This window comes from Manacus candei, unplaced genomic scaffold (genome assembly GCF_025592945.1).
Source record: "Manacus candei isolate 608988 ecotype Guabito, Panama unplaced genomic scaffold, ASM2559294v1 h1tg000025l, whole genome shotgun sequence".
Lineage (NCBI taxonomy): Eukaryota > Metazoa > Chordata > Aves > Passeriformes > Pipridae > Manacus > Manacus candei.
The window spans coordinates 9,183,860-9,207,241 of record NW_026138073.1 but is presented as its reverse complement, the minus strand read 5'-3'; the positions used below and the strand labels follow the sequence as shown (position 1 = coordinate 9,207,241).

At 42.7% G+C, this 23,382-nt stretch overlaps 4 protein-coding genes across 8 annotated transcripts in view; all 4 read left to right on the top strand.

Annotated features, from left to right (window-relative positions):
• Positions 1–4,641, top strand: part of PRKAR2A (protein kinase cAMP-dependent type II regulatory subunit alpha) — a 62,353-nt gene extending 57,712 nt beyond the window's left edge. The window contains exon 11 of the mRNA XM_051788946.1: positions 479–4,641. Coding sequence (XP_051644906.1) covers positions 479–612 — 134 coding nt within the window. The 3' untranslated portion in view covers positions 613–4,641. The remainder of the gene's footprint in view (positions 1–478) is intronic.
• Positions 4,642–6,054: 1,413 nt separating this feature from the next.
• RPP14 (ribonuclease P/MRP subunit p14) lies at positions 6,055–9,809 on the top strand. The gene is made up of 5 exons (XM_051788948.1): positions 6,055–6,156; positions 6,237–6,321; positions 7,116–7,192; positions 7,796–7,874; positions 8,497–9,809. Exons 1-5 carry the CDS (start codon positions 6,068–6,070, stop codon positions 8,551–8,553), a joined length of 387 nt encoding a protein of 128 aa, XP_051644908.1. The 5' UTR covers positions 6,055–6,067; the 3' UTR covers positions 8,554–9,809.
• HTD2 (hydroxyacyl-thioester dehydratase type 2) lies at positions 8,597–9,809 on the top strand. The gene has a single exon (XM_051788947.1). The coding sequence runs from the start codon at positions 8,597–8,599 to the stop codon at positions 9,101–9,103; it is 507 nt and encodes a 168-aa protein (XP_051644907.1). The 3' UTR covers positions 9,104–9,809.
• A 1,350-nt stretch (positions 9,810–11,159) lies between these two features.
• Positions 11,160–23,382, top strand: part of PXK (PX domain containing serine/threonine kinase like) — a 34,985-nt gene continuing 22,762 nt past the window's right edge. For 3 of the 5 annotated variants that reach the window (XM_051788939.1, XM_051788941.1, XM_051788940.1), the window contains exons 1-3: positions 11,164–11,374; positions 21,379–21,429; positions 22,098–22,145. In XM_051788939.1, the coding sequence (XP_051644899.1) occupies positions 11,273–11,374; positions 21,379–21,429; positions 22,098–22,145 (201 nt within the window). In that variant the 5' untranslated portion in view covers positions 11,164–11,272. Of the gene's footprint in view, positions 11,375–21,378; positions 21,430–22,097; positions 22,146–23,382 lie in introns of those variants that run through there. The other 2 variants (XM_051788938.1, XM_051788942.1) reach the window with 2 other exon arrangements.

Below are 23,382 nucleotides of genomic sequence, written 5' to 3'. Positions count from 1 at the left end.
TCTTTGCTTGTCTCATGGAGCATGCCTGAGTGAGCAGCTATTCAAAACCAGCAACCTTTTGCTAACTGGCAGTCAGACACCAGAAGGCAGGGGCAGGGGCTGGAGCAGGGCTCCACATGGAAGTCAGAGAAGCACCTCTGCTTCCTTATGGCAGATTCTCTATTTTTTGTGTGAGTTGTGTGTACTCTCTGAAGGGCATTGGCTTCTTGTGTACAGCTTGTTTGTCACACATACCCTTCAGGTGATCTTTTAATGCCAGTGTGGGATGTATTTTGCTTCTGTATTTGTCCTTGAGGTCAGGTTTGTATTCCATTAATCTTGTTTCTACAAATAACAGTACAGAGGGAAATCAGAGACATGATTTCTGTTTCTGACCTGAGTGGGTTGGACTGGAGGTCTGTTCTGAGTTTAAAAACCAGATTGGTGTGTGGTGTCCTTTTTGACAAATGATCGTGTTTTCACCTCTGTTCCTTTGCAGTCATGGACGTGCAAGCATTTGAGCGGTTGCTTGGACCCTGCATGGACATTATGAAGAGGAATATAACGCATTATGAGGAGCAACTGGTGGCAATGTTTGGCTCTAGCATGGACCTGTTGGATCCAGGGAATTAGGCACAGGGTACCTCAATGCCTTCTTAGTTCAAGACACAGAAAAGCCTCCTATCAGCAACACAACTCACAAGGACAACGGACACTATGGAACAGTTACTGCTGCTGTTTTCTTGGGCATTTTAGAAACCATAAACAAGTCTCAGCACAGATGGATTGCTCACTCCCTGCCTCCACTTTGCTGCTGATACTTCATTATTAGACCTAGATTAAAGATGATTCTAACCCTATGTTCACTTACTTGGTTCAGAATGGCATCTGTCCAACAGTTCAAGTGCCTGATATGAAACCCAAAGTGTGCAAGATATAGAAGCCTCCTTCCTTCTGAGTGTTACTGTTGGGATAAATTTTCCAATCAGATTCTGTAGTGGGAGGCTGCCTGTTCTGCAGAGGCAGCCTGTGAAATACAGGCCTTTCATGGACTTATTACCTTCATCTGATGCTTTCCTTACACAATGTCAAATTTGCTTTTAATTGTAGCATCTGGGTTTGAAGTTAAAATATCAATGGAGCCAGTGAATAAGATGGCACTGAAATTTCTGTCCACTTGCTGAAAGTGGCAGGTACTAAATAGCTCTTTAAACCAAGTAAACCGAGCTGGGGACATAGGAGAGTCTGCTTAGCAACCAGATGCAGAAAATGAAGCATTACTATACTTTAAGTGTTTTCTGAGCAGCAAAGAAAATTGTTTTACTCTATGCTGCCCAAAAAAGTGCAGTGGTTCAGATCAAATGGCCTGAAAATGTCATAATTGTCATCTCCCCAAACTTGCTTCTTGTTCCTGACACTGAGTACATTTTATGGTGGTGAGATCACAACGTATGACCTTCTCTTGCTTACAGAGATCCTTTATACTGCTAGATTTCCCAGGGCACAGTTGTTGACTGGGTCAGTTTTAAAGCTTTTTAAGGAGGTGAATGTTTTGTAATTTAAATGAAGACTACTTCTGTACTTGTTTACAGGAGCTTCCCCCAGTCCTAACATTTCACAGTATTCTAACTTCATTAGACACTTGGTTGCTTCCAAATACCACATTGATTTGCTAAACTTTTCAAAAGTTGGCAACATTTGACTTTGTAGAGCAAATGTCTTTGCTAACTACGCAGTTGGTGTGTTTGAGGAGTCTTTTTGGTCTAGGTGATAACTAAGCTAATCATGTTTATCTAAAATACCTGTTAAATTTGCAGCATTTATTAGGTAGATTCTTGTTTCTATAGCTTTAATGACCTTAATTGGCATATGGCTGAGATTTTATCAGAGTATTATCTAAATAAGAATCAGACCATAAGAAGGACATTTTTATGGTGTACAAACAGAATATTTATATTAAGACATTGATTTTGGAGGTAATAAATCTAGTGACCCTTTGAATTTGCATTCTTCCGCAGCTCATGCAAAACGTACTGGTGTTTTATGGGGTTATAAAATTTTAATTGTGAATGCTAGTGTAACAGAACCTGCTCTTTTTATTCATGGCCATGTGAGCAAGAATGGAAGGATGCTAATCTTGAATTCCTGCTTTTAGTTATCACAGTGGATGTTTCTCTGAGGCACGAGATGCTTAGCAGCAACTCTAAGTTGATTTCTGGACACTTCCCCGCCCCCCCCCAATGGATTTCCCTCCCATTTCCTGCAATATGAGCAAGATGGAAAGTTGATCAATTTGAATGGCTGTTGTCCAGTTACTGTAATTTCAGTCATATTTTTATATAATGCAAATGATTTGTAATGGACACCACTGATCTCGGTGTTTCCATATTATTAAAGTCCTGGTTGTGATGTCTAGTGGCTGTTCTAACTGCATGTATTTTAGAACAGTGAATTTCCCTTGCTTTCCTCGGCTGTTTCTTTGTCATAAATTACAGCCAAGAAGCAGCAGGTACTTCTCATTCATGCTTCCAAGGTTTAACACCAAAGACAAAAATAATTCTTTTGATTACAGAATTAAAAAGCAAACAAAAGCCCTAAGAAACTCAGAACAAACGAACAAAAAAAATCCCAAGAAGAGATGAAAAAAACTCACTCATCAGGTTCTTGCAATGATAACAGATGTAACTTTTAGACACTTTGGGGTCCATGACAGGAATCTTTCTGAAGCTAGCTTTTGACTGTCCTGTGAACCAGACATAAACCTGTCTCTGAACCAGTGTGAGTTTCTGTGCTGCCTAAACTGTCATGTGAACTAAATAGAAAATTGCTGTGAATAATCACCAGCTGGCCTTTGTTGCTCCCAGGCAGAATATCCTCTCCTTTATCCAAAGGAGCCTGGCAGGTTGGGCTGCCTTACAGATGGATTCTGGTTCTTACAGTCTTTGGTTCTCCTGCAGGACAAGACTGTAACCTCAGCACAGGCAAACATGGACAGTTGTTTTGAAGCTTAACCAAAAACCAGGCAAAGCAGATGTTAGATTCTTGAGATATTTCTGCCTGGAAGGGAGGATTTGATGGCTTCTAGAAGTCAAAGGAAAAGATGAGAATATAAAATCAGAAAATTGGGATCCCATGTGAGCAAGAACAAGCGTTTGAAGTTTTGCCTTTCTCTGGGCTCCCTGGAGCAAAGGCATAGTGGGCAATGCTATCCTGCACCCAGGGTCTGTGCAGCAGCATTCCATGGTGTAGAAAGGCAGCTGACCTTGAGCTGAAAGAGAATGAGCTAAGAAAGCTGAATCCATTTAAGAGCTTTAATGTGCAATATGCCTGATTAGTTTGGTGTGGTTTAACCAACCTGTTCTGTACAGTTTTGGAGCATGAAGATGGTGTGATACTCAATATTGGCAGGAATCTGGTTAGAGCACCAGCAGTGAGCAAAGCTGGAAGGTGTGAGTGGTGCAGGGAGTAAGTGGAGCACGTGTTTGTGATCATCTGCCCCATCCTGCTCCATGAGCTGAGCTGTATCTCAGCTCATTCCTCTTCACTTTGACTGTTCATCGCAGTTGTTGTAGAGAACAAGCCCAGGTGTTTTGTTACCGCTCAGTGTTCAGTAAATCTGCCATGGAGTCTCTGAAATTGGCACTAGAGAGAGATCTAGTTTTTAATAAAAGAACTCAGCAGCAAAGTGGGCACAGAGGATCATGTCTTCGAGACCTAGAGGAAGACAAGTCTCTTGTTTGTGATCCCCTGCTTGTGATTGTGGTGAAGTCAGTGAGAGGAGCTTTCAGTGGTTCAATATCCTGGCATATGGTATTTCTGTCTAATGTCACAGCACAGGTTTCAAAATGTAAAAGAACAACAAAGGGCAAAAGTGCTCTATTTTTAGAAACAAAAGTGCAAAACTTAAAACTTTAAAATAAAACTTTAAAAACAAAGTGCAATTTTGCACAGAGGGCAACAAAACCTGAAATCCCTTTGAATGTCACTTCCATTCTTTCTTTTTTGTTGGCTGAAAGCAGACTCTTGTTCTCGACATGTATTTGTAAACTAGTCTTGCCAAAATACAAACACGTCGGGTTTTTTCACTCCAGATAATTTTTGTTGTTATGGTTATTGCTGATAATTTTAACTTTTTTCAAACCATATATTTTATTTCAAGAGGCCTTCCCTGTGGATTTCCTCCTGGAGCTCTGCAGCACTCCACTGCTATTTCAAGAGGCAAGAGAAAGTCACTAACCTCACAGGAGACACTCAGATTAGCTGGCTGGAGCTAATAATGCGCTACTAATTTTCCTCTGTGGGGCAGGAGGGGAATTGAATTCTGCATAAAGTTGCTACCTCAAGGCTCCAAGTGCTTTTAAAGGTCTTTCACTTGGGAAAATTTAATAAGACAGTTCTTAAAATTGGTCTGTTCTTTTGAGTTAAATGGTTTTTTTAATTAATTCATTGAGGGACCCTTATTTTAATTCATTTTACTTTTAGTACTTGATTCTCAAAGGATGAACAGCTGCAAAGTTTGGTTCTTGCACTGTAGTGTTGAACATGAAAGAAAAATATCTACCATATAAAAACATATGGTTTTAACAAGTTATACCACTCTGGGGTTCAGCTTCACTTTTGGTTAATAAAAAACTGACCTGTTGTGTCCAGCCTTCCTGTACAGTCCTGTGTGTGCTCGTTATTGACTCACTGCAGCTGACACAGCCCCAGCCTTACAGCAGCTCCCTGGATGCACTTGGGGTGCCTCAGGTCCTGTAGCTCCTGTTGCCAGAGCCTCATGGAGAGAGCAGCACTTGCCCTACTGCAATAACCAAAAGAGATTTATACAGCACCTGACCTCCAAGTTTTGCTGTTTGGCGATAAAATTTTACTAATCTTAAAAGTAATACCAACTTCTGTAGGTAATGTCGGTCCCAATAGAACTGGCTGCTCTGATTAAGTCTTGCCAGATTATCATAGAACTGATTTATTGAGCATTGCAGTAACTGGTTCTTGATTTCCACAAGAAACATTATATTCCTGAGGGTCTCTTATTGGCCTGCGCTTACATGTACTGAATTTTACAGCTGCCTTTTATTTAACCTAACTAACAACCTGAAAATTACTTTGGTACATGTGAAATAATACTTGCTTTTGCTGAAGTATTTTTTTCTGAATGTCTGGTGTTTTATGTACAGTTTTTAAGTCAGTCTGGGAGTGGAGTTCAGGTGGATTGTGGTGCTAAACATGAGAAAGCTCTGCTGGAATAACACAGGACCTTTGCACAGACTGAGCAGTGTGATGGCAGAGGCAACTGGTGTCCTTTGAGTTGGGCCATGACTCAAACATCAGATCAGGCTATTGCCGTGTTATCCTGCTGCCGCTGATACCAATTCCTAGGTAAACCTTTCTGTAAAAGAAGGAAGACCTTGTGAGGTTCTTTTGCCGGGGCTAATGTTTCATCATTTCGGCGGAGCAGAGATATTTCTATCCTTTCAGCTGTTTCTCTCCCGAGGATATAGTTCACACCAATTTTTAGATCAGGTACAAGGTACTAAAATTGTGTTATTTTACCTTCTCAAGTAGGTGTTGATCTGCCAGCCTCGTGCTGGGCACTTCTCAAATTTATTTCAGCTGCGTGTACTGCAAAACAGAGGCTGGGATAACACAGTGCCCTCAGTGTTTGTGACCTGTCACGGTGCCAGGCATCACCTCCACCGGGACCACGCTGCCTCGGGAACTGCATCGCGACCACCACACTTGTTTGAAGGGGAAGCGAAGGAACATCTCTGCGTGCCGCTCTCCCAACAGCGTGTTTGTGGCGCAGCGCTCAATATTTGCCTTTCCGAAGCGAAAACCTCGCGTGTAGCACTTGGAAACACCATCTGTCCCCTCAGCTTCCCAGAGGTGCATGTCAGACCCGGACGCCGCCCGTCTGCAGGGCTGCGCTTGGCTGTCCCCCCTCGTTGGAGCCGCGGCCGCGTTGCCCGGTTGCCATGGCGACGCTGACCACGCGCGGCCGCCGTACAGAAGGGGCGGGCGCGCGGCCCCGCGCCGCCATTGGCCAGACGGGGGGGGCGCGCACCGGGGGGGCGGGGCCGGGCGGGTCATGGCGGCGCGCGCGGAGCCGCCGCCGGCTGCGTTCGAGCGGCGCGTGCTGCGGAGCGCGGCCCGGCACCACTATCTGCGCGTGCGCCTGTGAGCCCCCCACCACACCCCCCGAGAGACCCCGGAGCCCCCGGACCCCCTCAGACCCCTCTCTGCTCTGTTTCCCGCAGGGAGCTGCCCGACGGCGGGGCCCGGCCGAACGCCGCGCAGTTCAAGCAGCTGGTGGTGTCGGCGCTGAGGGAGCTGCACGGAGAGGTGGGACCGGGATCAGGATCGGGATTGGGGTCGGGGTCCGTCTCTCGGCGGCGGCTCCGGGCCGGGAGAGCCTTGGGGGAGCGGCCGGTTGCCTGCCCTTTGTCCCCCGGCACAGCAGAGCAGTGTCCGAGCGGAGGGCACGGGCCGAGGGGCAGGCAAGGAGACAGAAGTGTCCTCGGTTTGCTGCTCCCGTAACCGGACCTGCTCCCCAGCCCACGTTATAATTGCTCGCAGTGGTGCTGGGCTGCACGTCTCAGTTTAGTGTCCGTGGTGGAGTGGCTCCAGTCATCCCTGGAAGTTCTCAGGGCCAGGCTGGATGGGGGCTTTGGACACGTTGGTCTAGTGGAAGGTGTCCATGCCCATGGCAGGGGGTTGGAACGAGATGATCTTTAAGGTCCCTTCCAACTCAAACCGTTCTTTTATATCTGGTTTTTAGAATTTGAAGTATTGATGCTTTTGCTATAGGGAGGCTTTAGAATGAGAGCTATATATAGGGAAAAGCTTTGCGGATGGGAAATCCACACTACTGTTCTTGCTCTGTTTACAGTATTGCTGGGTAACTTTAATCAGGTCACATCACTTGTGGGTCCATGTTTTTCCAGCTGTAATGTGGAAATAAGTGGCTTCTAGCTAAAGAACTCTGAGAGAAAAGGTGCTGTTTATTTGTAACTGAAATATTCCTTTGAGATTTGAGTGTAACTAACATGATGTCACATGCTGGGAGTGAAATCACTTGCTTATAAACCACTATAAGAGAATAGGATGGAACTTACTAAATAACATTTTTTTCGTAGGTTGGAGCAGCTTTGCCTGTTGATGTCTTAACATATGAGGAAAAAACTCTGTCTGCCATATTAAGAGTTATTAGCAGGTAAGGTGCAGTCGGTACATGCTTCTGATACTGCTATGAAAATATTTTTTGTAAGAAAGCCAGAAGTTCTAAGCTAAGAATAGTCTTTGAAGAATTAAGCCTAACTTGCAGATATTTACGATCAGCATGCAGAAAGTAATTACTAAGGCTTGGTAGCTTCCTGCATCAATGTTATTCCTGCTTTAAACCTGAATGGTTTAAATGGTTTAAGACAGGAACTAAGCACCGTTGAAATGTGTGGCTTTAGATCTCTTTCTACAGTAAAAGATCAGAATGGTTACTGTAAATAGTGAAGACAACTGCAGGTGATTTAGGGGCAGAAGGAGCTTAAATGCACAGAGAGAACAAGAACTGGTAAAGTGAACTTGAAGAGGTTACATTACATATCTGTGTGTGAAAGACAAGAAAGAGACTGCAGCCACTGCAATACCCCTTCAGGACATAGTGTTGCTACTAGAACTTACTGGTGAATTTACCTGCTGTTAAACTCAATTAAGAAGTCATTACTCTTAGTGTAACATTATTTTTATTTAAGATGTTTATGTTGCAGGAAAACTGATAAAACGAAATTTTAATAGTATATTTTATTTTCGTTTTACTAAGTGGCCTTGTCAAGCTGTGGAGTGCTCTAACCTTGCTGGGCTTCTACCAGAACAGGAGGTGTGCCTTCCGGGTGCTGCAGGTAAAGCCTTGCAGGGCTTGGTGCTTCCCCCAGATGTCAGTTCTGGCTCTAAACTTGGCTATCTGTCTGAGCATGCTGTCTCTTCACAGAGAGGTGGCCTAGATGCAAAAATGCCTTGGTTTGGGAGTGAAATGCTTTTAAGTGCAGGTGTGTGGGCCTATGTTTGAGCAGTTCTCACCTTATAATGAATCTTGTAAAATGTGATGGTAGAGGCTGTCTTATTACTTTATGGTTTCAGTCCCATGACAAGTCCTGATGTCATTAATGCACCTGCAAGAAAATAATTTCTGGTAGGTTTTGTTTATGGTCCACATCTTGGTCCTGTCTTTTATTTCCTCTGCCCCATTTCTTCCCTTTCTAATAATCACTGTTGACAGACCTTACAAATGTGCACTTCCAGAGCTTATTTTTTTCTAGAGGATGCTGCTTAATAAAAGGAATTCTGAGAATTCTTTGTCTCTGAAGCCATGGCTGGACAAAAATCTGCTAGGGCATAGCTCTAAGTTTCTAATCTTTCATGTAAAAGGAAAATTTAGGTATTTTCACATTTGAGTGCGTTTGATGGTGATTTTTTTCCAAGGCTTTAGTTTGTTCTTGTTTGTTTTTTCTTTCCCCAAAACAGACATCTCCATTTCTTCTCGCATTGTCTGGCAACAGTAGAGAACTAGTCCTAGACTGAATGTGGTTGTTGGTTTGGTTGTACGAAGCAGAAGTTTCTGGAGATGTTGCAGCCCTTCAGGCGAGGAGTTTCTGGAGGAATGTTCCGACGAAGAGCCTTGACAAAGCTAACGTTTGTCAACTCACTGCTTGGACATCCAGTACTTCAAAGTTTACACATAAAAGTTGGAGACAAAGCTGAACTTACCAAAGCTTTTACACAGAACGATGTTGTTACTTTTTCCTACTTAACAGGTGACACAAATCCTTTGCATTTAAATGAAGAGTTTGCAAAGAAGTCTAGGTTTGGGAGAACTGTTGTACATGGAGTTCTGATCAATGGACTTATTTCTGCAGTTCTAGGTACTAAAATGCCTGGTCAAGGGTGTATATTTCTCTCCCAGGAGATCCGGTTTCCAGCTCCTTTGTATATTGGTGAAGAAGTCACAGCTGCAGCAGAAGTGAAACGGCTGAAGGGTTCTGTTGCACACATTTCAGTATCATGTCAGGTCAGAGAAAGTGGGAAGACTGTTATGGAAGGGATGGTGAAAGTCATGGTGCCGGACAGTTAGAGCTGTTCAGCCTGTGCTACTTTACTGTAAAGGCCAGAAATGCTTGGTTTTGATTTTGTCTTTTTATGTGACATCACTCAATCCAGTAAATTTGCAACAAAGAGTGCTTGAAAGACAGTGTACAAACTTAATCCTGATAGAGCTGCATTAAGCTTAAAACTTTTCATTTTCCTCTATGTATTGTCAAAGTGAAACCAGCAGAACTACGTACTTACTGTGACAAAGAGGAAAAGTGGCTTAGACAAGCCATTGCTCTGCCACAGTGGGAATTCTGGAGTGGCTGAGGCTGTTCTTTCTGGCAAAATCACAGTCCACACCAGCAAAGTTCAGTTAAAACTTGTTCCTTTTGTACAAAGCAGTTGTATTGCCAACAAGCTCCAGGGGAGGGGACAATGCTGCTTTTAACAAGTGGGACAGAAGTGGAGGTACTGACACACGTGTACTGCAGGATGTGTTGTAATCTGCATGACTCCTGTGGGTGTTTCCTCTGAAACTTGCCTCCCAGAAGCAGAGTTAAGGAGCCTTTAAAAAAAAATATTGTCACAACTTGTACTTACTGTATTTGTGCTCCTGAGGGCAAGACAAGCAGGGACATACGAGTTGAGTACTAACTGTATGGCTTCTCTCTGCTTGCTTGTCTGTGTGAACATGTATTCCTCCTTGCCCACTGAAAGCACCTAGTTAAAATAGGCTTTTGGTAAATTCATTACCAGCATAAGATCATTATACATTAAGAGACTTCTTTCAGGAATGATCAATGGCATCAGGAAGAAGGCCTTCAGTTGGTGGCTTATAATTTTCTGGCAAAGCATCTGTTATCCTTTTCTATCTTCTGTGCAGCAGAAATGCATTTGAAACTTTCCTTGACTGCAAATAACCTCAGAAGTTGTTTACTGTGAAAAGAGAGTTTGTCCTCAACCTGTAATGAAAATTACTGGTAAAACAGGTACACTGCCTGAGTGTGCTGCACTCTAACCTCAGGTGTTAGTCACACTGGAGCAGAGGGAGGGGTAACATTTAAGGTGTTTGACTCCATGCCCTCTGTTTCCAAAGCCTGGTGTTTGGCCTGTTCACAACCTGGAAGCAGTAGTTAGAGAGCTTTCCTTATCTCTTGTTTGTAGGAGCTGCTTCACTTCCCGTTTCCTTTCCTTCTGCCTCGGGTCACTGTCTGTCACTGGCTTGTGCTGTGTAAAACACTTTCCCAAAGCAGGCATACTCCTTTCTCTGTTTCTTATTCACCTTCCTCTCCAGGTAGGAAGTTGATGTGTTAACATCTGTTAAAAAAATGAATCAAATCTGTGCCTGACCTCCTGGATCATGGCACAAGGAGTAGTTTGGGGAGTCAGGATTGCTGTTCCAGCCTGAGATTCAGCTAATGAACCACACCACACAGCCCCTTTTCCTCTCAACAGGGAGCTGCAAGACAAGCGTACAAAAAACTCCAGCTCTGTGGTCTTACTTACAACATCTTAAGTGAAAGTAATTCCTGTGTATGGTGTAAAAAGACAAAAGGAAATACAGACAAGTGTCCAACTTGTAGGTTCCCAAGTGCTACGTAGTACTGAAATAGAAAGTTTTTTATGCTTCTGCAATGAAAGGCAGGTTGTGGAACTCAGTTGAACAACTTTAAATGTCTTCTGAAAAAAACCAAACCCAAACACTAAAATCTAGAAATTGAGTAGAAGTTACTGGATGCTATTTGATTATTTTATGATCTTTTAACCACAAAAAACCACCCCAAAAGGTAAAGAGCAGCAAGTGCACCAGCCTTCTTCTGTCGTCCTCTGGGAGGACCAGCAGTGTCTCGGGGTTGCTGCCTTACATGCCACTACCACTGCCATCGGTGCCACCGGAGCATCGGGCGTAGAAGGCTTGGGCGGCGGGGCGGCCACCTGCGCTCTGGCCCCCGCTCCTTCCCCCGTAATTGCTCCCGGGGACGAACCTCCCCGTGTCCCCATCCCGCCGCCTGCCGGTGCGGGACCGGGATTCGAACCCGTGGCGCCCCCGGGGGGACGCGGCGCCCCCTGGCGGCGTGCGGCGGCAGCGGCGTGCGGCGGCGCTAAGGCCCCGCGGCGGCGGCGGCGCTGCCGTGTTGACAGCGGCGGCCGCGCCGGGAGCTGCCCCGGGAAGCGGGTTGGCGGCGCCGGTTCTCCCGCTCCCCACTCCGCTATGGCCTTCATGGAGAAGCCGCCGGCCGGCAAGGTGCTGCTGGACGACACGGTGCCGCTGACAGCGCAGATCGAGGCGAGCCAGAGCCTGCACTCGCACACGGTGAGCGGGGCAGGCCGGGCCGCGGGGGGCGGCGGGAGCGGCGGGCGCGGGGGGAGGGAGCGGGGGGAGCCGGTAACGGGGGGCGCTGGGGGTGCCCGGGGTGTGCGGGGCCGGGCCGGGGCACGGCGGCAGCGGGGCCGGGAGGGGGCCTGCGCTGAGCCCGCAGCAGCGGGGCCGGGGGTGGCGGAGGCGGGGGGGGCGCCGGGGCAGTGCGGGGCGGGCTGCGGGCGGAGGGGAGCGGGGTGGGAGGCGGCGGCGGGGCCGCTACCCCCGGGAGCGGGTTGGAGCGCCCGGGAACCTCTCGGTGGGATGCGGCGGTGGCGCCGCCGCCGCCTGGAGACGGGGATCGTTGGGCTCGTTCGCCCCCGCCGTGTGCGCGGGGTTCCCGTGGGCAGCCGGGCACAGCCCCGGGGGCACCGCTGGGGCTCTGCGGGCGCGGCCGGTGCGAGGCTGGGGCTGTCTCGTGTCCCCCCGAGCGAGGCCCTGTGAGTGGCTGTAATTCCTGCTTTTCTCAGGGTGTTGCAGCCCTTGGAGCGGAGATGGGCTCTCGTTGCCTCATTTCAGTATCTGCGATGAAGTTACACATGAACGGGCTGCATTTGCCTGCGGGTCCTGCCGTGTCACCGAGGCTGTGAAGCTGCAGAGACCCCGCAGCCCCAGCCCCGCTTCTTTGTTGTGGGGAGCAGTGACACTCAACAGAACAAGCCCTGCTGTCACTTGGGTGTCACAGGTTAATTATGGGATGCCAGGGATGTATGCACACTGTCTCCCTAAGAACTGCACTGTCTTTGAGTGTGCAGTAATAGTCCAAATTTCATAATGTCCTGTTTGCAGTTATTTTCCACTTTAAAAACCAGGTTTCCTTGTGGTATGACCAAGCAGTACTGTGAATCAGAGAGAGGGAGCTGGCTGTCATTTGTGGTTCCTGCTTTGGCTGAGAGCAGGGATGCTGGGCTGGAAAGAAGGCCAGAGATACCTCAGAGTGGGTACACTAGTGGGAAGCGTGCTTTACATGGCCAGAGGGTATTTCTTCTGCCCCTTACACAGCTCAGATCCCTGCATTGTGGATCTCTTCCTGGTTCCTTGCATCTGGTGCATACCCTTAACCTGAATGACAATAATTGTAGGTTCACCACAGGATGTAGAACTACCTGTAGACTGCCTTATTATATACTCTTCCTATAAATAACCTGCACTTAAGAAGTGGAATTTTTTTTTGTGTGAGGAACTCTCATTTGCTAATGTTCCAGTCTTCTCTAAACAGAAGTTACCTATGAGAAATGGTCTAGAAGGTCTTGTGAATCTAGCAGGCTATGGCTCTCAGTTGTTGTAACGTCTCTTCTTAAATTTCCTGGCAAGCGTGATACTTTTTACCTGTTTCAATAGCTGAGGGGTGCATGTGCCAAGTCCTATGAGAAGTTGTGTAACTCCTAATTACCCCCCAGTTGGCAGAGCAGATTAAGTTTCATTGGTAACTTGTTTCCAACATGCCTTATTATACTATTTTGCTACTGCAAATGACAATAGCTTTTTGTGTTCTTTCCTTTGGCTTGCATGATTTTGGTTAAAAAAGAAAAAGTCACAAAATTCTTTCAGAATGAGTACTTTTTCAATCCAGACTCCGTGTGTGTTGTCTTGTGTGAGGGAGTGTGATAGCAAATGTTGCTCCCCCCGTCTTTCATCTCTGTATTCTGTTACTAACGGATGTTCAGGGAAAATTCTCTATTGATTTGTTCTGATCTTTCATTAATACCAGTGCTGGAACACTGTGCTTTTTGATTTAAAATCTGTCTCTAAGATACATCTATTAGTAATTGTTTGTTTTACTGCAGAAGCCCTGTTGATAGTTGAAAGATGGCTTGAAGTGTGTGTAGCACAGATGGTTTATATAGAGCCAGTGTGGGATAACAAAATACAGGAAGCCATTAACAGAGGCTTGGTTTCTTATTTGATGTAAATCGACTATTTTGTCATTTTGGATGCTACATCTTATGTCCCTAGTGTCTGAATAGTTTGTTTATTGGTGGGTGATGCTGTCCCTGATTTGAACTTTCCTAGTTTATAATAAACCACACAAATAAACCCTTGTATCTGAAGAAGTGTGTAAATGAAGCCCCTCTAAGAAATAAGGGCTGAAGTGCTTTCGTGGGGTGTTAAAGACTGCATTTTACTTTGTTAAATTATAGTTAGAAGAAAGTAGGTTGTCATTAACTGAATGCTTTTTAGGTTTGTTTCTCATCCCACCTCAATGCAGTATCTTCAAAAGATGTACATCTGTACAATCCTTAATTCCAAACTACTGTTTGGAGAACTAGCTTTGCACATGGTAGACTTGTTCTAAAGCTGAAATACAAAGGCAACCATAAATAAATTTTCTGTTCTTTTGTCAGCAGTTTGTATTAAGATTTTATAATGCTGTTTAGTGTTGTGAGAGTTGTTTTAAACTTGCATTTGTATTTTTTTCCTGTAGGTCATACATTATAAAAGCACTCATTTGAAGACAGCTTAGGCCAAGGTTAGGTGTAACTTTAACACAGCACTAATAATTATGAACTAACTGAACTAATAATTATGTAAAACTTCTGTGGATGCTGAAAATAGACAGTCTTCTGAAAAACCAAATAAGGAAGAGGTAAAGAATTTCAGGAAAAGCTCTGTAGACATGGTGAAATATCACACAGAAGACCAAAGCTTGTGTCAAGTGAATAATTTGCTTGCCTATTGTTCTAAGCAGTTTTTGTTAATTTAAATTTAATACAACAGACTGGGTGAGTGTAAACTTCATAGCATTGAATCAGGGGCTGTAATTGGCAGAGGCTCAGTTTCTGTTTCCTGGGGCTGAAGGTGAAACTGAAAAAAACAAAACTGAAAACACAACCTGAAACTACTACGTGCTTTCCTGAATTCTCCAGAAACCTAAGAAGGGACAAAGCTAGTATTGAAAATGTACTTTTGAGGGTTTGCACTTTTTGCTTAGTAAGAGTAGGTCAACCCCTAGTAAATGGGGCTTTTAGATTGTTAGGGAATCAGCTGCAAAATTCTCTGATATGCTCACAAGCTCAGCATGTTTTGTTCAAGTCAGAAGAGCTCAGAAGTTCTTACTGGAGTCAGTACATCTGAGCTGGGACATAATCTCCATGTTTTTGTGTTTCAATAAAGAAATTGTCCACTGAGGGTTTTTTTCTGCGTATTTATTTCCAATGATAATTGAAGACGAAAATTATGCTTTTTCATGTTTGCAAAAGTTGTTTCCCCAGTTAAGTGTGTTACAAGCAGTCTGAGTTTTGTTGGAATGTGAACTTACATACAATTACAGTGCGGTGTTTATGGAGTCCTTTTTATTTTAAAAGCAACCCCCCCCCATATTACAGGTGCATTCTAGTGGCACCCACATAACAGATATGAAATTACACGAGCAAACGCTGTCAGCTTCATTTTGTATCCTGCTTTATGCTTCAGTCACTAGCACTGCATCAGAGAGAGAGAGAAACTGTAGCTTTCAGGACTGTGTTGGGCACCTTTCCATAGCCATGGCTCAGTCCCTTGGCAGGTCTGTGTACCAGTTTTGCAGAAAATGAAGTTGTTTTGTAGCCACTGCATTCCTTGACTTCAATAGGAGCAGAATTACATCCAATATATTAAGCCATTTGCAAGTGTCTCATCTTGACGCCAAATGTTGTGTTCTGACAACAGAGGCAATTTCAGCACTAAAGCTTTAATAAATGTTGGCTGTTGAACTTGCTTCATATTGCAGTATTTCATCTGTGTGTTCACTATTTAGAAGTGGCTTTCTTTCTAAGCCTTGAAATAGGATGCTATTTTCTTCCACAATAATCTGGACATATGCCTTAATAAGAACTGCACATGTGCACATACAACTCTTAGAGCACTTTTCAGCAGTAGAACTACTATTGAGTTGTACATATACTTCTGAACATTCCTTAATTTTTTTCTGAAGTGATTTTGCTTTTTCATGTGTTTCATGTTTTGAAATTGAAGTAGTGAAACAGTCAGCTTTGCTGCAGTACATTGTTGTCTTAAAGGCATTTGGAAATGAACAGCTGAAATAAATCCCTCTCATAACATACTTTCAGAGTTTTTAGTTTTCCTTGAGCAGTGATGAATGTTGACACTGACAGCTTTTAGATTAGAAAAACGTTGAAAAAGCATTTATATCTTTCCTATATTTTTCCAAATACAAAAATGGAGCCATATGTTTCTAGAAGAGTAGAATTTAGTTTAAAAGCTTGTAAAGGACTTTGCGCATCTGCTTTATAAGGAATTCAATCTCTGCAAGGTTGCCTTCACTTTGAACAAAAACGAACGTGAAGTTACTTTTAGACGTGGCTTTAGACAGGAAGCTATTAGAGTTCACTTGTTTGAGGTTACAGAAATGCAGTTCCTCCACTGACTTAGTAAGTAACCTTGGCCACCTCCCCCCTCCCCTCCAACCTGAGCTCACAAAAGGTAGCTCTTTCATCACACCTAATTTTAGATATTCCAACCTTATGGTTTCCTCCACTGAACTCAGGAAATTAGTATGGCATTTGTAGCTCCTGCAAAGATTGCAGTCAAAATATTAGTTGCCATATCATACTTTAGTAAATCCTGATTAGAATATTTTTGTTGGCTACTGAGTATTTCCTGAAAAATACTCAGTATTTTGCCTTTCTGGTGAAGGCCATGGTGATGCAGGGCACTGAAAATCCGTGATTTCTCATGTTTCAGTTGTTTCCTTGTTCAGTAAGTTTCATTACATGTAAATGTGTGTCCTATTTTTTCCCTGCAGTTGTCCTACTTCATAGCTTTCACTTACTGAATGGCTGACTCATTACTAGAGCAGTGATACAGTGTGTGAATGGTACAAACAGGACACACACACACACCTGCATTGTTTAAAATGCGAAACACCGGCCTGCTGCTGCTTCTGCCTCAGATGGGCTTAATGGCAGGTTGTGCAATAGCAAATAAATACTGTGCCCTGTAACAGAGAGGTCTCTGAGGCTGAGCAGCTTTCCTGGTCTTGTTGCTACTTTTCACATGGGAGATTTTCTAAATAAACATTTAAAAGAGCTTCTTACTAGAAATTGTTCCAATCCAGCCTACTTAAGCAGGGATTGTATTCATGCTTAATTAGGCTTTCCTCTCTTTAATGCTTATAGAATAAAGCCCTTCCAAACTTTTAGTTGATGTGACCTGAAGGTGACCTGGATCTTTATAATGGTTGGCTTTTCAAGCCTGTTGGATTAAACAGACATACAGCAGAAATCAGTGGAAAAACAGGCTGACTGTCCTGAGCTGGAAATTTAGAGACTAGTTTCTTGGCAAAACAGAATGTATTTCCCAATATTGGTGACACTCTACATTTTATTTTAAGAATCTCTAAATTCACCATTAGTTCTTTCCTATTTTGTCTCTACAAAAGCCTTCTTTCCTGTTTGCTTCCTGTTTCAAAAACTAGGAATGGTGGTAAACAGCAGTTGTTAAACATTTGAACATACTTTGCTATATGATTTGCACATAGGAATGTTAACAAAATTTTGCTGAGCAGTGCTGAGCTGCTGATGCTAGTGTTTTAATAAGTGCTGGAATACCAGGGGCTAATCTTGGTGAATTTGGGGGAAAAAAACACCTAAATGTTGGCTCTGCATGAAAATGGGTAAATTCAGGATAATGGTAATCCCACTCAGTGATTGTGAAACTGTTACTGGCAAAGGACTGGAGAAATGCAATGTGGTCATCACTGATCCATGTGGATTTTTGGAGAATACTCCTTTTCAGAAACTCTATCCAGAACTCTGTAGTGATAGCAAGAAGATTTTAGAAAATAACAGTGTGCAACTGGGGTCATACAGCTTTCCCTGCTCCAAACCTCCTCCTCCTGGCACCAGTTTCCTCTTTTTTGACTAATTGGAGCAGCCAGGAAATGATCCCATAGGTAAAACTGCTTTCCTTGGCATCTTTAAAAATGTATTTTGAACTGCTGCTGGAATATCAAGGTTGTGTCAGGAGCTGGTTGGCAGTACTGGTACGAAGAGGAGCAGATGTACAAACCTTACCTATGTGGGGGGTCTGGAGGGATCCATGGAGGTTGTGTTGGGAATGGTTGTGTGGCCTGTCTCGTGTCTCCTGTGTAGCTGCTGGCAGTGACCTTGCTGCCCGCAGGCAAAATCAGTAGTGGGAGGTTGTCTCTCTGTTGTCTCTCTGTTGTCTCTCCTGTGAAAGCTGAGACCTTTCTTTGCCAACCAGCAGCTGTTAGGGCTCCTTTGAAGTTATTTGGTAAACTGAGTCATAGGAAAGATTCTGAGTTATTCATGTAGGAGTGAAAGATGCCATGGGAGTTTCTGCATGAATGTAACTAACCTAGACCTCACCGAGCCTGGTCGTTGATTCCTAAAATTGTTGGCAGGAGTGAACTCTGGTAATTACTAGCCCTTTCTGAAGCCTTTTCCATTCTGTTTTCCTGGGTTGGATGATGCAGCTAAACAGAAATGATCCTGACCGTGCCTCTCTGTTTTCCCTATGCTTTTATGTGTTTCCTATGGGCACAGTCTCACTCCCACTATCAGGCAGTGTCAGAAGAAGATTGTTGTAATTCAGATTTTTTTTCCCTAACCAAAACAGAATTTGGCAGAGTAATAAAGGCTTTTGTGCATTTAGGCTTGAAGAGTTGAAAGCTCTTCTCTGGTCCTCTGGGAAGCATATATCAGTGGTGCTAATTATAATCCCACAACAAGCTTGTTGCCACGCAGAGGCAATAGGAAGTATCAACTTCTCACTAAAACTCAGGATACTATGGTCTGCTGATTATGTGTAGCCATGACAGACACTGGGAATGGGATTGTATTTCTTATCCTGTTTTTTCTACTACAGCTATTCGTTGACTTTCAATCTCCTTATCAACTTTGGGGGAAAAATACCCCAAAACCCAGAAGAGCGTTTAGGCTTTTTCATTAGATTTACAGGTTGGACAGTTATTCATTACAGTCAGTGTTTTAGGGCATCAAGGCAGAACAGGATGGGAAAATGCTCAAGTATATGTAGGGAAAATTAGTTGTGGCCCAAATATGGTCTTTTTTTATATAATCTTCCTGTGAGAATGGGCTCTGAGCCCTGAGTTGTTTATCTCTGGGCTCTCCAGAAGAGCCGACTGCTGTGTCGACCAGAGTGGTGTGTGCAAGAAGATGCTTTGATGGTTGTCTAATGAGTTTGTGTTCTGCCTGCCTGGGAGCGCTTTCTTGGGGTACAATAGAAAATGATAATCACTGGAGGAAGAGTAAATGCTACAAGGGATTGAGCAGTAACTCTGCTTCTTTCAAAATCCTAGAAAAGATGAATGACTGCACGTGGTGAATCATCACTGACGTGGTTTTTCAGAGGAACTGCCAACGTTCCTTTGAGACTTGATGAATAAGCAGTTGTTGCAGTTTTTTGTCTGTGTGTGAAGTAGCCTCTTCCTACTTCCCAAAATGCAGAAATGCTCACAAAACAGGAAAGGCCACTTTAGTGGTGAATATGGGTTTCCAGGTGTCCCTTTAATTGATTTCTGTCATACAGTTTCCAAACATAATTACACTGGTTGAATTACAATCAGCTCTGTGGATTTATGTTACTATTTATGAGGATTTGGGCTTCTTGTTTTGCAGGAAGATACCATAATTATGATTTCAAATGGGTGAGAGAAGAGAATATGAAGTGAGCATGAAAGGCTGATTTTCTGAAAATAGACACTCTAATTCTAGTATAAGAGTTACGTGTTTTGGTTTGTGACATCTTGAATTTCTGTCACTTCCATCTAAGCTGCTAGGACAAGAAATGTGATAAATCACTTTGATTTTCATGCTTACTAGTTTTGTTTCTTCTCAAGGCTAGGTGGTTCAAACTTGCTACAGATATTTGACAGCTTTGACAATAGAGGATATTTTAAGTGAATTTTAGAAAATGCATAGCATTTTTGACTCAGCAGCACTGGGCTTTGGAAGGAAACTTGAGAAAATAAAATCTGGATTAGGTGAGGTTGAACACATAAGGTAATACCAACTGGTAAGTGTTGCCTTTGCCTCTTGTCTGGAAGAGTCATAATTCTTGATTTACACTAATTACTTGGTAGATGTTAAATGAGAATTTAATTCTGTGGAGGGATTCTCTGATGTGCCGCACTTTGTTTGTTTGCTCCAATGGTACATTTATGTTTTTCAGTGTAACAGTTTTTAATTTAATTTCATTTTAAAGAGGAGAATTATTTTGTGGGGTTTGGAAGGCAAATTCCAAAACCAGAAGACACTTCACAGTGCCTGAAAGAAGATACTTAAAAGTGCATGAAGGGGATTCTTAACTGTGAACCTGAGTTTATAATTCTTCATGAATCAAGCGCTCAGTTAATTGAATTATCTAGTTGGTAGGCATGTCAGATAGAGTTATTGTTATGGAATGGACAAATTTGGCATTAAACACAAGGTGCAGGAAATACCTTTGTTTATTTGTTGTTATTTCCTTATTGTTTGTTCACAATAATTTGGAACGCAGCATAAATTTTAATATCTGGAAATATTTTTGTGTAAGACTCCTGTTGATGTGAGCAATTCAGCGAAATAGCATTTGAAATGGAAAAATTATTCAGCACTTTACATAAAACATGTTTTAAAGTTTGTCCCGGGGTGAATGAAGTCATCTGAGCTGGCTGACAGCGGTGCATCATGTGCTGCTGCGCTGCAGGCAGGGGCTGGTGGGTCCTCGTGCGTCGCTTGGCACAAGTGCAGGGAGCTTTTTGCGTGTTCCAGCTTGGGAATGCTGTGAGCCCTGGTGTGAATTTGTGTTTGGCTCAGAATTTTTCATTCTCCCTTTGAATGTGTAGCTCCAGGTGCGTGGTGTGATTGTGCTCATTCCCTGGGGAAGCCTGGGGGGTTTAGTGGCACTTTGAGCCCCAGTGCAGGGTCCTGCCACCCCAGCCAAGCCTGTTTTTCAATGTAAATTATGTGGCTGTGGGATAATCTCTGTAATAAGACTTTAAAAAGAACAGCATTTATAGAGCTCTGTGTAAGCAAACGGCAAAGAAGTATCAATTACTACAGTCAGCCCAAAATAATTTTATTTCCTTACTAATGAAACAATATCTAAAATGGAGAATATAGGATTTCTAGGAAAAGGACTTGCCTTGTTTATGATATTTGAAATGTCAAAAGTGTTTTTAGAGCTGTTTTCAAACTGAACATGACTTTGTTTACCAAAGTCCTGGCTGCCTTGAAGTATACCTGATTGGGTGTATAAAATACTTCATATCTATATTTGAGATAATTGAATAAATCTCCAGTAATGATATTGCTGTATTTATGACCAGGCATTGATCTACAAAGGTACAGTGGAGCTTGAAATAAAGAGACTGAAAAAAATTGTGATTTATGAATGTAATTGTGGTGGAAGAATTATTAATTCTTAAAATTCAGAAGTTCCTTACTGAGATTTAGATGTATCTGCATAGTTAATATATAAATATTTAACATTAAGCCTGTATTATAAATGAAGAGTTACCATCATGAGAAACTGAGATGTTCTAGTTACCCAAGCACATTCCACAGCTTTTGTGGTAACCTTTCCAGTACGAAAATAATTGGAGGTTGGGCTTCTGTGGTTATTTACTGGCATGTTGCTCTGTTATGGTGGTGGCAGTAGTTCCTGGGGGTACTTGTTGGATATTGGAGGTGAGGTAAGGAGAGGTTTCTTGTTGTTGGTAGAGATGTGTGCTGAGTATGCTTTTATTGTCTTTCTCTGTAACTAAATTAAACTGTTCAAGTGCAAGTTCCTGGACCTCTCCTTGTCTTCCACACTGGGAAACAGAGTGAGACAATTGCTAGAGATGGGTGTGAGCAAACCAATCTTGGACCTTCCCCTAGGTGCAGGATCTGAATTTTCTGTTTCTCGGTGTTAGTGGTCATATTTGGAGAAGTACTTAATAACTTTCTTCAACTTATTCGTTCTCATTTCTAATATTTTTTTCCTTTTATTAGGAATACATAATCCGTGTTCAGAGAGGAGTTTCAGCAGAAAACAGTTGGCAGGTAATTTCTTAAGCTGTGGCTCATGTAACCAGGATGCCTTTTTAGGAAGAGTTTGAAAATTGTCTCTTCCTAGCTTTTCAGATTTGAGTTGGCAAGAGAAATGTTCATTTGGAATTGAGAACATGAAGTGCTTGAATACTTTTGGTCAAAAACTAACACAAAACCAGTATTGCTGCCAGCTACAGAAGGCGTGTTGTCTGCTACTATTCTGAATATTCCAGGAAAAATGCCTCTCATGTGTTAGTACTATGTGTTGGTACAACCATCACTTTAAAACCTCAAATGCTATTTTGCTTTCCTTAGGGCTAAAAATACAACCTTGATGAGCAACAAAACCAAGAAGTAGTAATGAAGATGACTATGAAAAGTTGTCGCATCTAATATGGCAAAAATGTCTTGTTTGCAGACAACTTTGCTCACAAATATTTTTAAAACTGTTTTAAGATAATGTTTAGAAATGCATTTTCTGTCTGATTGAGATGTGATTAAAAACTGCTTTGCTTTCTGGCAATGTGACATGAATCCAGCAGTTATGCCTTTGTACAAGAATTGTTAAAAGAAGAAGATGATTATAAATGGGAATTACTTTTCTCTGATGTGATTTTGAGGAGTAAAATGCTAATGGAAAAAGTAATTTGTTTCCTGAACTTTGTCTTTTTTTTTTGCAGATTGTGAGGCGATACAGTGACTTTGACTTACTTAATAACAGCTTGCAGGTAACTTTCACCCTTTATATATAAATATAAAGTGTCATTAGAAGGGTATATTTAAAATGGCTTGTGATATTTTTATATATTGCAGTGAAGAAAAAATAAAAATTCACATAGCTGTAAAGAGAAACTGTGACTTCAAATATAGCTTGAATGTGTACTTTTTCATTCCTACATTTTCCCTTACAAAATTGAATTTTAGCATCAACAGGATCAATTTATATAGAAATGGAGGAAATTGGCAGATACTGAATCTTTCTCTTCAGTACTGTGACTTGTTCCGGTTTTATGTGTTTTTATTTGTTCCTTCTTTGATTTGGAGAAAGCCAAGGCACATACCAACCTTATAAATTCAGCATTGAAGTGCTATGTGTCCCATTATTTATATTCGTCTAAAAGCACTACCAGATGCTGCTTCTCATGTGATGGTTTTCTGTGTCACTGAGGAGTGTTCCTTGGTCAAACACTGGACTCACTGTGTGTTTTCTTCTGCTTTTTAGGACAATTATTTCTTTTTAGTTTGTGTGGGAAAAAGCAGGGTGTATGTGAGTGTGTTTGGAAAATGGGGAAAGCAGGACTGATGAGCATCTACAGGGTTGAAACTCGTTACTTGGTACTTCCATGGTACTAGGCAAACAAGATAAAAATGAATGGTGCAGTTTGAGGGTAGATTTTTGTGAGGTTGAAATTTTTTCCCCTGTTAAATGTTGCATGAATTCAAGAGTTTAATGCTGTTTCCAATTCCTCTTTACCTCCCCATTTTAATCAACTGTCTGCTTGATGATCCTTGGTGAGCAAAGCCCTGTAAGAGTATTGAATTGTGAGCTGTAACCAATTCCTTTGCTGAAGGTGGATGGGAGGACAAATTAGTCATAATTCAACAGATGCAACTTGGTTGCCTTGTTGAATTATTCTGTTGAATGTGCAGTAGCACGTAGGAACTTTTATCATGACCTAGAAACCTTGTCTGTGATGTGCTGAATAAATGCAATACTGAGATGTCTCCTGCTCCAGAGACATCCAAGATTTAAAATTAGATAAACACCCAGGGGAACACGGAGATGAGATGGTACTAGTCATCAGAGTACCTAGGGGTCATTGTGGTCTTAACCACAGTCAAGTTTTGATAAAGATCACAGAGAAAGAATTTTGAGAAAGTTTTGAAAAGAAGAAAGAGTTCACTTTTTGCAGCCACCTATAACAAGCTCCTCTTAACCCTGGGGAATAGGATGTATTAAGGCAT

What these genes read in the sequence shown, in the direction of transcription:
- HTD2 (XM_051788947.1), top strand. Translation starts at nt 8,597, where the DNA reads ATGTTGCAGCCCTTCAGGCGAGGAGTTTCTGGAGGAATGTTCCGACGA.
- RPP14 (XM_051788948.1), top strand. Translation starts at nt 6,068, where the DNA reads ATGGCGGCGCGCGCGGAGCCGCCGCCGGCTGCGTTCGAGCGGCGCGTG. An exon ending in ATATTAAGAGTTATTAGCAG is followed by an intron (nt 7,193 to 7,795) that starts GTAAGGTGCAGT and finishes CGTTTTACTAAG; the next exon opens with TGGCCTTGTCAAGCTGTGGA. An exon ending in GTGCCTTCCGGGTGCTGCAG is followed by an intron (nt 7,875 to 8,496) that starts GTAAAGCCTTGC and finishes TCCCCAAAACAG; the next exon opens with ACATCTCCATTTCTTCTCGC.